We start from the raw sequence: 12,201 nt of genomic DNA on the forward strand, positions 1-12,201 counted from the left end.
TACTTGCCACCATCTAATTAAAAATACGCTGCCATAATACTTTAAAATAAGTGCCACAAAATGTCTGAATTTTTTTTATAATTCATTTTTTTATTTTTCAATAAATACATCATAAAATTTAATTGCTTTTTCTTCAAGCAAGTCAATTGCATTACTCTTTGTAAGAATATTTTTCTTCTGATGTGTAGTAGTAACTACCTCTGCGATTTCAGCTAAACTCTATTCATAGTCTTGGCTGTCGTTTAACTGGTGTTTCTATTTCGCTTTCATCTGATTTATCAATTATTTCCACTGGTTTTATTGTATGAACCTCAGAGTTTGTTTTCTTTGCCAACGGAAGTGGTTGAATGTTCATGAATGTTGGCGTTGGATTAATTCCATTAAACGGTGAATTTAATGATGGATTGTACCCGTTGTGCGGTGTGTTGAAACTTGGATTGAAATGTGCATATGGGTGCTCATTTGGGATGTTGAATGGTCCATTAAAATGAGCATTCGGTTGAGCATATTCAGGTACAAAGTCATTATTCAAAACAATGTATTGGAGTTCACCGTTAAAGTTTGGCACATTTGGCTTATATGTGTTCAAATAATTGAAATAAGCGGCTTGATTTTTTTGTGGAACTTGATTTGGTGCAAATGACGAATGCTTTTCTAGGCTGTTCAATGGATTTACGCCTGAATAATATTGTAAATTTGGTATATAAAACATTATATTTGTTTTCTTCTCAGACTCTTCGGTTAGTTTTTTCGAACTGCTACCGTGATTATGCGACGGTTTTTTCTTATCAAACAATTCTGGTTTTGATGCAGGTGAAAAGCCAGGAATGACTACTGGTGTTATTGCGGCGCCAACCAATGTTGTAAATGGCGAAAAGTTTGTATTAAATAAATTTTGAATAGAGGGATATTCATTTGAAGGTTTTGCAGCTGAAATTTCATCATCGTCATTTTGATTATTATGTGGTGTTCCGAAGCTTTGTTCGTGACTACGGAATGAACTTGATAAACGAGAGAATAAACCCAGGATGGTATTTACGTCGCCAGAAAAAGTACCATCTGGATTTTGTATAACGAAGGCAGACGGATCGTTGTAGGTATATGTCCTAGTTCCATTTGGATAAAGAGATTCGAAGCCGTTTGTGCTGTAATTCTGTAAACAAAAACTCATTGTATTCTAATGAAATTATTCAATTATTTTTTTATGTATACCGTAACTACACCGTTAATTGTATCCTGGAAGATAAAATTCCCTTTAAAAAAGAAAGTCGTACATTAATTAAAAACTTCACACTTTTAAATTGAAGTAAAATTTACCCAAAGCGTCGTTAAGTCTTCTTGTAATTGTAGAGGTTGTGGTTGTGGTGGTGGTTGTTCCTCCATTATTAATGCCGGTGTTGTATAATAACCAAGGATAAGTTGGATAATAACCAGCTGGATAATAGATACCTTGATAGTAGCCACCTGGATAGTATATTCCATTTCCGCCCCAGTAATTGAATCCTCCCCCATTACCCCAGTAATTTCCACCCCATGGGTAACCTACAGATAACAGAAAAGAATTACATTATTCTCTTGTGCATTTTATACAATTGGTTTGAATACTCACCACCCGAAGTAGGATAAAAAGGGTATGGCGGATAAGGGCGACTAGGACGATAATGTCCACCTAGTTAAATGAAATGTTAAAATCAATTTAAAATGACAATAAAAATAGCATTCACAATATATCTTACCACAATTTCCACTGTTGCATACATTTCCACCTGAAAAAAATTGCGATTTGTTTGAAATGATTTTCTACTATGTCAAATTTGTATTTCACTCATCATCATTCGGAAATATTTGTTAAATTTTGAAAATGCACAATTTCGTAAAATGAAGCGAAATTACCAAATAATGATTTAAATGCCAAAGACACGAAACAATATGACGTAAGAATTCTGTATATATAAAGTATTTTTTCACCATTACCGTTGATTAGATTGTTATTATTATTATTATTGTTGTTGTTGTTATTATTATTATTGTTGGCTTGATTATTACTGCCATGACCATATCCATGTCCCGAACTCGATCCTCCACAATAACCATCTTCACAATCATTTCCATTACCTCCATTACCTCCCCCATCTAAAACAATGCCAAATGACAGGTTAAAAAAATTGGACAAATCAATTCGATTGGAAAAATATTATAAACTCAGTCTTACTGGCGACAGCTTGATTGTAATTATGTATAGAGAGTCCATTTCCATGGGTTGTACACCCTTTTGGGCCACAAGTCGATCCACAGCCACCTAAAAACGTAAACAAATTCTTCTTTAACGGTATATTCCTCATTGTTTTGTTTCGAATTTTCAAACCTGCACCACAGCTTACAGAACTCGACGAACATCCATGAGGTCCACATGATGGTTTGATACCTTGAAAACGTCTGGGTGGCTCAGAATTATATGATGTGTCCATTTCAATATCAAATGCTTTGCTTTGACGAGATGAACACTCTGCCACAGGTACACATTTATCTCTTTGTCGCACCAAACCATCTTTACAAAAGCATCCTTTGACGCATTCATTTTTTTCACACTCATCTTCGGAGAGTGCAATGCCAAACGATGATGCAGAGTATCGACAGCTCAACATACACTTTTTACCACATTCTAAATACTCTTCATTCTCACCACAAACATTGGTTTCATTTGATTTTTTGAAAATTTCCAAAAATTTCTTCGCATCGATCAAAATGGTCGATTCAGTTTCCAAGTGCACTTCTTTGGCTTGAAAACCTAAAGAACACAAAATAAATTGAACTTAACATCTCACTTCATATTGCGCAAATTGCGATTATTCACATTTACCTGACAATAAAAATATACACACGATTAATGCCAATGGCATATTTCTCACAAAATACATGATTTTTCTCTTTTTTTCGTCCGATAGCACTTCATCAACTGAGTACGTTGCTATCTGAAATTTGGTTTTTATACCACGACCAAATCGAATTCGGCCTAAATGCCATACATCTTTTCGATGATATTGTGAAGATTATTATGAATTTTTCTTCAATAAAATACATAGTTTATTAGTCTATTTCGTAGGCCTAAAAATGTAAACGTTGTGGTAGCTACTTCGTTGCTATTGTGTTTGTAGAAAAGTTGTTGAAAATCAAGAGACCGTTAGTCAAATACAAATTATGGCCAATCAATCGAATAAATGCCTCCGTTTGTTCTGTGAAGATTTCATTCTAAAGATTTTAAGTGACAAATATAGGCTTAAATGTGTTTCAGTTTATTACAAAGTTGCGTTATTTATAAACCTACAAAAATTATATGATTGAACACTAATTCAAGCATTGATCTATTTGGGATCCGATCTACTGCGGTAGACGTGGGATTTTATAAACTATATGGAGAACAAAAAATGTATTGAATTTGTACATTTTATTGGAATAGCGATTTTTTGAAATTTGAAATTGGCCAGAATTTGACTACCCATCCAAAATCAAACACCTCCCAACTTTCTCTAACTGTTATCCAACTCGTTAGCGATACGCACAAAAAAACAGAATAAAAGAATGAAAAAATCAAACAATTCAATAAATAATAATAATAATAATAATCAAGAATGAAAATGCAAACGATCATCCGACCTTATGCGTGGTGCTTTTGTGTTGCGAAAATTCGTTGAATACGTAAACAGTTACACCGTTAAGCTAATCATAAGGTTATTCAATTGAACACCTCTGCGCATTTACATTGAATCTGGTTTGCTTCAAAGTTTTATTCTTTTCGGGTATTTTTTTATTGAAAGATACCGATTCAAAAGAAAAACTACACAAAAGTCAATCATTCAATAGCTATTTAAAACTAACGACTACTATCTCATATTTTGTCGATTATTTATTTCATTTCTTTCATAACAGAAACATGACCGAATATACTGGAATTTAACTTTTTTTTTTCATTGGAAATAAATCCTTTATAATCAGATATCATATTGACAAATAATTTTGAAATTCAGTTCACAGTTACACATTGTTTTCAAAAGTGTGCATTTTATATTTTCTCTTCTTTAAGAATTTATTTACATAATTGGCGATTATTATCAAATGGGTGCTACCTTGTATTCGTTAAATATAAAAAATAAAACTCTTGTTCATTACTTGATGGTTTGTTGCAAAAATGAAAAAAAAAAAGTCTAGTTTGAAAAGATCTAATATATCCATTTAGATGAGATCAATGACCTTTTTATCGAAAGACTCAAGTTATATACCGATAGCTTTTTTACATCATTTTTTTATCTACAAAATTGAATGTATTCAAAACATACAGATGTTATACTCAAGTTCAAGTTCATGTATGAGATTAAAGATATCATCTTTGCTAATATATCTGCAACAAATGCGACATGCTTGTGACAAAAAATAACGAAAACTTCGAAAAATAAGTTAGATAATTGATTAAAAAAATTGGTACGTGTTTGGACTGAATTCACGTACATTGTAATGCATAAATATCTACGCACATATTAAAGATCGCATTGCAATTGACTACAGTGCCGATAAAAAGTTTGGGGCCACCGTCTTTTGAGATTAAAAATGATATTTTATATTCTCAGAAATCAATAATTTTTGGAATGTTGTTTTAATATCTTATGAAGAGTAAAATGGTAAATATTTAGCAAAAAACAGGGGTTTGAACAGAAACTATTATTGAGATAATTTCATGCAGATAGAAACAATTATGGAATTGACACCAAAAAATTAAAAGTTAATTCTACAAATAAGTGTTAAACGTAATCATTTTGATATAATCATTTTATTGAATTTTATATTGAAAATACAAAAATTAGAACCATTTTTAATTATTTGCGTGTAAATAAATAATGTTGAATAATACATAATATAATTTTTTAATTTTAATCATAAATCAAATTAAGTTTCTTTTTTCATTGGTTTTTCCGTGGAAACCTCTTCTTGTCTTTCAACAGATCCACTCTTGGATGATGGTGAGTTGGTATAGACATTTGTTGGGTTTGCTTGAAACAATTGCGGCAATTGATTTGCGTTGAATGGAAGCAATTGATTGTAGCCGATATACGGTGCGTTTGGATTTACAAACGAGTTTTGTCCGCTATTTGGAATTGGTGGACCAAAATAATTTTGACTATTTAGTGGACTATTACTTGGACTAAATTGGTTATATTGGGTATTTGGTTGTTGATTTTGCAAAAAGTATCCGTTAAATTGATTATTGTATGCAGCTTCAGCATTGAAATTTGGTTGATTTTGATAGTTCTGATAGTTTTGATAATTTTGATAATTTTGATTTGGTAGACCATTCAAATAAATGGGATAATTTGCGGGTGTATTGAATGGAAATTGTTTTGAATTCAAAGGTAAATCATTTCCCAAAAGAATGTCGTTGCTGAGTTGCTGACTCGATGCCGTCGGTGAAATTGTAATTCGGGTTAAACTCACTGATCTGTCAGAATCTTTTGGTGTTTTTTTCAAATTTGATGATTTTTTCTTATTTGGTTTTTTAGTTTCCATGCTGGGTGGATAATAACCGACTGGTACAATTAAGGTTGTGAATGGAATATCATTGGAACTAACAATTTTGTCATATTGATTATTGGGCGTCAAAAATGTGCTTGGATTCATTTGGTGGTTTTCTGGAGATTTAACAGGAACCGATTGTGATCTCACTTTCTTTTTCAAATCATTATTTTCTGTGACCGGATCGTAGTTTTGATCAATACCGAGACTCGATTCATCGTAAGAATTAATGAAGTTAATAGGGAGATTAATACTACGCCTTCGTGTCAAGTCGATAGAGGAGCCTGTAAATATTACATATAAGTTATTTGTTAGTGTCCCTAATACGTGTTGTGCGATTCAGGTATATTTCAAAAACTAAATATTATACCATTAGGGAAAATCAAATTTTCATTTCTTGTGTCAAGCTATAAAAATAAATAAAATAGGGATGAAAAAGAAAATGAAAAATAGGTTACACCATTGTCGAGTATTGCTTAACAATCAATATATTACCCTGTATGGAAGCCCATTAATATAGAATATAGCTAAAAATGTAACATATTATATTTATTTTCAATTCTTGTAAAAAAATCATCAATTTTTCTATGAATACTTACAAACACCATTACTATCTACCATTCCATTGGGAGGTCCATATCGTGAATTTAAAAAAGCTAAAAAATCTAAATAAGCTTGACTACCTCCGGGATAGCCTCCAGGAAAACCGGGAAAGACTCCAGGAAAACTGGGATAGCCTCCCGGATAGCCTCCTGGATAGCCTCCTGGATGGCCTCCGGGATAGCCTCCTGGATGGCCTCCGGGATAGCCTCCGGGATAGCCTCCGGGATGACCTCCGGGATGACCTCCGGGATGACCTCCGGGATGACCTCCTGGATGATGACCAACTGGACCATTTTCAACTTAAAAGCATGAAATTTAATTATTATTACTATTCAATATTTCGCAACGAAAATAATAGGATAAAATGAGATAATTTTGGTATTGAATACAATGTGCTTACTCAGCATAGCTTAAAACATTTGAATTGATTACCCGGATAATAGTGATGAGTATGATGATTTTCTCCTGAGCCACAATTTGAGCCGCAATTTGAGCCACCTCCTGGAGAAATCAAGTTAATTACTGGAACAATATTGTTATTATTGTTATTATTATTATTATTGTTGTTGTCATCGCTCTTGCTGTTGCTTGATGTTCCTCCGCCTGAAAATTGTTTAATTTGACAAAAAAAATAATGAAATACTTTCGCAATGATTGAAATTAAAATTGTATAGCACAAACCACTATTTGCTACATAACTACTGTGACCTTCATAGCTACTGTGACCTTCATGGCTACTGTGACCTTCATGGCTACTGTGACCTCCATGGCTACTGTGACCTCCATAGCTACTGGGATCTTCATAGCTACTGTGACCTCCATAGCTACTGTGACCTCCATAGCTACTGTGACCTTCATGGCTGCTATGTCCACAATTGCCATGCACACAATCTTCATTTGAATCTTCATCACCTTAAAATTATCGAAATAATTCCAACAGTTTTAACTGATTAGTTACATTAACTTGAAACAGAAATAATTTGAATTATGGATTTTTACGATTAGAATTTGCATATACCGGCAATAGCTTCATTGTAATTATGAATGTGAATGTTTTGAGGAGGATGAGGATGAGGAGAAGGAGGAGGAGCGCATCCACCGGATGCACATGGTCGGAATAATCCAAAAAGTTTTAATCCTTGATTGAACTGTGGAAATTCATGAACTTCCAAAGCTTTGCTTTGACGAGATGAACACTCTGCCACAGGTACACATTTATCTCTTTGTCGCACCAAACCATCTTTACAAAAGCATCCTTTGACACATTCATTTTTTTTGCACTCATCTTCGGAGAGTGCAATGCCAAGCGATGATGAAGAGTATCGACAGCTCAACATACACTTTTTACCACATTCTAAATACTCTTCATTCTCAGCACAATCAGTTTGATTTGATTTTTTGAACATTTCCAAATATTTCTTCGCATCGATCGAAATGGTGGTCTCAATCTCGAAATGCACTTGTTTGGCCTGAAAACCTGAAGAACACGAATTAAATTGAAACTTAACATCTCACTTTATATTACGCAAATTATGATTATTCACATTTACCTGACACAAAAAATGTGCACAAAACAATAATTACCGGCAAATTTGCCATTTTTCTCAAAAGATACATGATTTTATTAAAATACAAACCAGTTTGGGTCTGCAAAGCTATGTCAACTGAATGCGACATCTCTTGCGATTTCCTTTTATACTTTGCAGAAATCAGACATCACTGAACTTTCTCTAACTGTTCGTTACACGCATCAATGGATTAGAATCCGTTTTGTGATATTTAATACAATAACATAAAAATCCAAACGATTATTCCATTTTATGTGCAGTTTCTCAGCTTTTGTTTTGCAAAAATATGTTAAAACAGAATTGGCAATATGACTCAAAGAATTGATAGAGACGGTATGAGAGAAACGGAATGAGAGAGACGGAATGAGAATGAATAGAGAATTGAATTGGACCAATTTACGGATTCATGTCAAGACTAATTTCCGATAAAGTTTTATTTTATTCAAATGCTATCATAAAGTTATCTAATTGTTGTTTGAAACTCGTTAATTTTGTTCAATTTTTGATACATTCTGTTTTGGTGAGATTCATACAAAAATGAGATTTTTTTATTTAAAAACGGTTACGAATTTCTTTGTGTAGCGATATTCACACAGTCGATATGGAAGAACAATATGTCATTAATAGCAACGGTATTTGTACATTTTATTTCATACATTTAATTCTGATTAATAGAACGCATACCTGTTGTACGTACAGAACGATTTCAATTATAGGCTCACTTTTTTTGAAAACAGTTAAAAAAATCATTAAAATGTAGTCTATCTTTTTATTTCAATCATAAAATAAGAGATATATTGATGATTCAAATAAATAAATTTTTGTGTAGAATAAATAATGCTAATGACTCTTCCGATATCATTTTTTTTTAAGTTTCAACTGTTTTAAATTTTATGTCTTAAAACTCATCATTTGAAATGAAACTTCTTAAAAAAGTAAAACTTCTCGCGATCAACTTTACACGTATATAATTTATTGCTGTGTTGATTCTGTTTGATCATCTTCTTGGACGGAAGCCAAACGAGTTAACGTAGTTATGGTTCCTGTAAATCGATAAAATAATAAGAACCCAGGTTTAACTAATAAGACTGCTGCATAATTTTACCATTTGTGTTAATTCTGTATGAGCCGATTCCACGAATAGACACAGTTTGAGTACCATCTAAATTATAACGTATGCTTCCCCACAAGTACGAGTACTGCGAACGAAAAAGATTTGTTACAAAATTTATCAACTTATTAAAATCATTATCATTTTCTGTACCGTAGTGCTACCATCTGTATTGCGAACTCCATTATCTAAAACAATGATTTGGACTGGTTAGCTATGTATATATGAACATTTCAAATCTCTTACCTAAACTAACTCCGGTTCCTACATTGGTTTGGATAGTTTGAACTGGATATGAAACTCTTCCAAGCCAAATAGGGTATCCTCCCCAGCCTCCTGTACCAAAACCCGCACCGTATCCACCATATGATGGCCAGCCACCACCACCAAATCCTGGTCCCCCATATTGCCACCATGGTGGTCGGTCTAAAAATTTAAATATATTTCAAAGAAAATATCATTAAAATTATGTTTAAAATTTCATTTCACATTTTTTTATTTTCAATTACCATTGTCATAATGGTGGTGGTCATGATGATGATCATTGTTTCCTGTAAATATAGAAAAAATCGTATAGACAGGTTTCAGGACATACTGATATGAAAAGTTTTATCTTACCGCAGTTTGATCCGCAGCCATTTCCTAAGCCTGAAAAACACATATTTGTTGAAGTCAGAAATATTAGGAAAATGCAAACTATATGAATAAAAGATTACTCACCAAGAAAACTGCTTAGTATGGCAGCGTTGTTGTTATTGTTATTATTATTATTGTTGTTGTCGTCATTATTATTATTTGCTGCTCCTCTTGCCTCTAAAAATAATATCACAGTCGCATTATTTTATTGAAAAGAGAACTTGGTTTTTGCACACAAACCTTCACCATTATATTCGTAATAATCACCATAATGTACGCGTTTAGCTTTAAAATAAAAGAAAATTCAAATTTTCACATTTTAAATCTTGCTCAGTTTAACACAAGTTATAATTATTCACATTTACCTGACACTAAACATGTACACAACATTAATAACGCAAATGGTAGGCACGACATATTTTTCATCGTTAAACTTAATTTCTTAACATAAACCATTGGAATCTATCAGTTCAACATGAATTCGTCAACTAAATTTTGGGCTCAAGTTTTTCTTTTATATCTTGCTAAAATTGAACTCCACCCAAATTTCTCTAACTGTTCATCTACGCATATGGTTGGCGCGTGTCGATACGCACAAATGTATTCTAATCCATTTTGTGAAAGAGTATAATAAATAATAACATTATGCCTAAAAATGAAAGCGATTATCCATTATAGGCCTAGCTTCTTCGCTTTTGTTTCCCTTTTTATAAAAAATATGAGTTAAAATGGGCAACAAAAAGAACATTTGGAAATAATATTAGCAAATAAATCGATGATTTGTTCAAGTCTATTTTAAATATCAATAACATTTTCTACAATATGCTAATGCAACAAATTATCATTGGTCTCGGCTTTTTCATATTCTCTTTGCCATATTATGTGCTTGTAGGCCTAGACAATTAGAAATCATTCCTTTCAAAGTATTCTTATATAATTTGCATTCAAGAAAAATGTGTGAAGCATAACTTGGTACATGATTGGATCTTCTTTTCCCTTTCTTCAAATTTTTTTCTGGTAGATATAGAACGATGCTATTTATCAATTACATACAAAATGGTTTGATACCGATAAATGTCAAAATTCAAGTTTTACCGTATCAAGACGGATATTCAGATTCGAGATCAATCTCATTGATATTTTTCCATATAATTATAATGCAAGCGTGCCATTTTCATCTTGAATCCAACGGATAAAATGACTCGGTTAGAATATTCGTGAGCTCAAAAAATTTATCAAAAGAGCAACATGTTGATATAAAAAATGTATGGGCAAGTTCCAGTTTTATTTTGACAAATTTCTTGAGGTCACGAATATTCTAGCCGGTTCAAATAGTCTTCGGGTGTCATCATTTAGTTGAATAAAAGTAAAAAAAAGTCTTTTATGAAGAAAAGAAAATCTAAATGATTGACTTCCACTTGTATGATAATGATAGATACGCAATTTTAGATGATTCGAAAAATGGCTATGTATTTGTAAAGTGATCATAAAAGAAGTATCGTTTCCATTCCAATAATGGAAAATGTATCGGATAACGGCTGCTTATCGCCGTTACTCATAGCTGTTTTCTCACAAACTTGATAGCTTTTAAATAATAAATAGACCACAATCAGCAGACAACATGATACAATAATAAAGATCGACAAAGACATTAGAGTAGAATGATTTATTTATTATTATTCTTTATTAAAGCTATACAAAAAAAAAAATACTACACAAATTTTGATTGTATTTTGTATTGCGTTATATGCATGTTATAGAAACACTGAATTTCGTTTTTGGTTTTAGTGTTAATTTTTGTAATTCTTTATTCTAAATTTTGGTTGTATTGTCCTCATTCCCCTGAGTCCTTATGGCATGTTTTTAATAGTTCTATAGTGAAAGGTGTCTATTGAACTGACGTGATGGATTGTAACCATTAAGTGCTGGATTTTGATGCATGAATCCGTTTTGTGCGTTGGTTGGCATATTGTAATTGGGGTTGCCTTGATTCGACATTGAAAAATCATTTGGAGCATTGAATGGGCTGCTGTATGGATTGAATTGATTATATTGGGCATTTGGCCTTGTATATTGAGGATTCCAGTCATTATATTGGTTGTTATACGGCGATGGACCGACGCTCATATGTGGCTGATTTTGGTAATTCTGATAGTTTTGGAAATTTGGATAGTTTTGACTTTGGAATTGACTATTTAAATAATTCATATAATCTGATGATGGATTGTATGAAGTTGGCTTCGATGGATATGTTGAACTTGAAACTGAAGGTTGATCTTTTTTGATTGGGGTTCCATTGATAGTTACACTGTATTGTGAAGTTGGTTGATTTGAAGTCGGCTTTTTCTTGGATGGTTTCTTCTTTGATGGTTTATTGGGCTTTGAAGTATTTCCACTCGAAGATGGTGGTGTATAGAAACTAACAGGAATAATCACAAATGGAGTAGCTCCATTCGAACTCATGATACCTGGATATTGATCTGTTGTAGGTTGATTTTCATGTGGCATCATATTTGTGCTTTGAATGGCATTTTCTTCAGACATTTGGTTCTGTGGTTTATTGACAGGGATTGAATGATTTTCAGTTTGTTGCATTGGCTGTGAATATGGATTTGTTGCGGGCTTTTTATCATCAGGATGCATGCTTGCGTTCTGAACGACATCCTCTTTCATCATTTGGCTTTGTAGTTTATCGGCATTAGTTGGTGGATTTTCGGTTTG

The 12,201-nt window shown here is 32.7% G+C and overlaps 4 protein-coding genes across 6 annotated transcripts in view; all 4 read right to left on the reverse strand.

Moving 5' to 3' along the window:
* Positions 1-134: 134 nt before the first annotated feature.
* Positions 135-2,946, reverse strand: LOC116341019 (uncharacterized protein DDB_G0283357-like). 3 transcript variants are annotated; one of them, XM_031767848.1, is made up of 9 exons: positions 2,861-2,946; positions 2,366-2,788; positions 2,213-2,299; positions 2,116-2,133; positions 1,737-1,766; positions 1,610-1,669; positions 1,318-1,542; positions 1,213-1,253; positions 135-1,153 (listed from the first exon to the last, which is right to left on the reverse strand). In XM_031767848.1, the coding sequence occupies exons 1-9, from the start codon at positions 2,916-2,918 to the stop codon at positions 224-226; spliced, it is 1,872 nt and encodes a 623-aa protein (XP_031623708.1). In that variant the 5' UTR covers positions 2,919-2,946; the 3' UTR covers positions 135-223. The 3 variants fall into 3 exon arrangements, with proteins under 3 accessions (XP_031623708.1, XP_031623707.1, XP_031623709.1); XM_031767847.1 differs by having other exon boundaries at positions 1,975-2,133; XM_031767849.1 differs by lacking the exon at positions 2,116-2,133.
* Positions 2,947-4,793: 1,847 nt separating this feature from the next.
* LOC116340613 (uncharacterized protein DDB_G0283357-like) lies at positions 4,794-7,764 on the reverse strand. The gene is made up of 8 exons (XM_031767198.1): positions 7,716-7,764; positions 7,184-7,642; positions 6,847-7,077; positions 6,598-6,768; positions 6,162-6,464; positions 6,058-6,089; positions 5,933-5,969; positions 4,794-5,846 (listed from the first exon to the last, which is right to left on the reverse strand). Exons 1-8 carry the CDS (start codon positions 7,762-7,764, stop codon positions 4,939-4,941), a joined length of 2,190 nt encoding a protein of 729 aa, XP_031623058.1. The 3' UTR covers positions 4,794-4,938.
* Positions 7,765-8,248: 484 nt separating this feature from the next.
* LOC116341194 (uncharacterized protein DDB_G0283357-like) lies at positions 8,249-9,956 on the reverse strand. The gene is made up of 9 exons (XM_031768117.1): positions 9,846-9,956; positions 9,721-9,765; positions 9,565-9,657; positions 9,463-9,492; positions 9,354-9,395; positions 9,091-9,270; positions 8,998-9,032; positions 8,839-8,932; positions 8,249-8,776 (listed from the first exon to the last, which is right to left on the reverse strand). The coding sequence occupies exons 1-9, from the start codon at positions 9,934-9,936 to the stop codon at positions 8,706-8,708; spliced, it is 681 nt and encodes a 226-aa protein (XP_031623977.1). The 5' UTR covers positions 9,937-9,956; the 3' UTR covers positions 8,249-8,705.
* A 1,175-nt stretch (positions 9,957-11,131) lies between these two features.
* Positions 11,132-12,201, reverse strand: part of LOC116340614 — an 8,704-nt gene continuing 7,634 nt past the window's right edge. The window contains exon 21 of the mRNA XM_031767200.1: positions 11,132-12,191. Within this exon, the coding sequence (XP_031623060.1) occupies positions 11,353-12,191 (839 nt within the window). The 3' untranslated portion in view covers positions 11,132-11,352. The remainder of the gene's footprint in view (positions 12,192-12,201) is intronic.

Source organism: Contarinia nasturtii, unplaced genomic scaffold (genome assembly GCF_009176525.2).
Source record: "Contarinia nasturtii isolate CC-2019 unplaced genomic scaffold, AAFC_CNas_1.1 Cnas_scaffold_695, whole genome shotgun sequence".
In the NCBI taxonomy this organism is placed as follows: Eukaryota; Metazoa; Arthropoda; class Insecta; order Diptera; family Cecidomyiidae; genus Contarinia; species Contarinia nasturtii.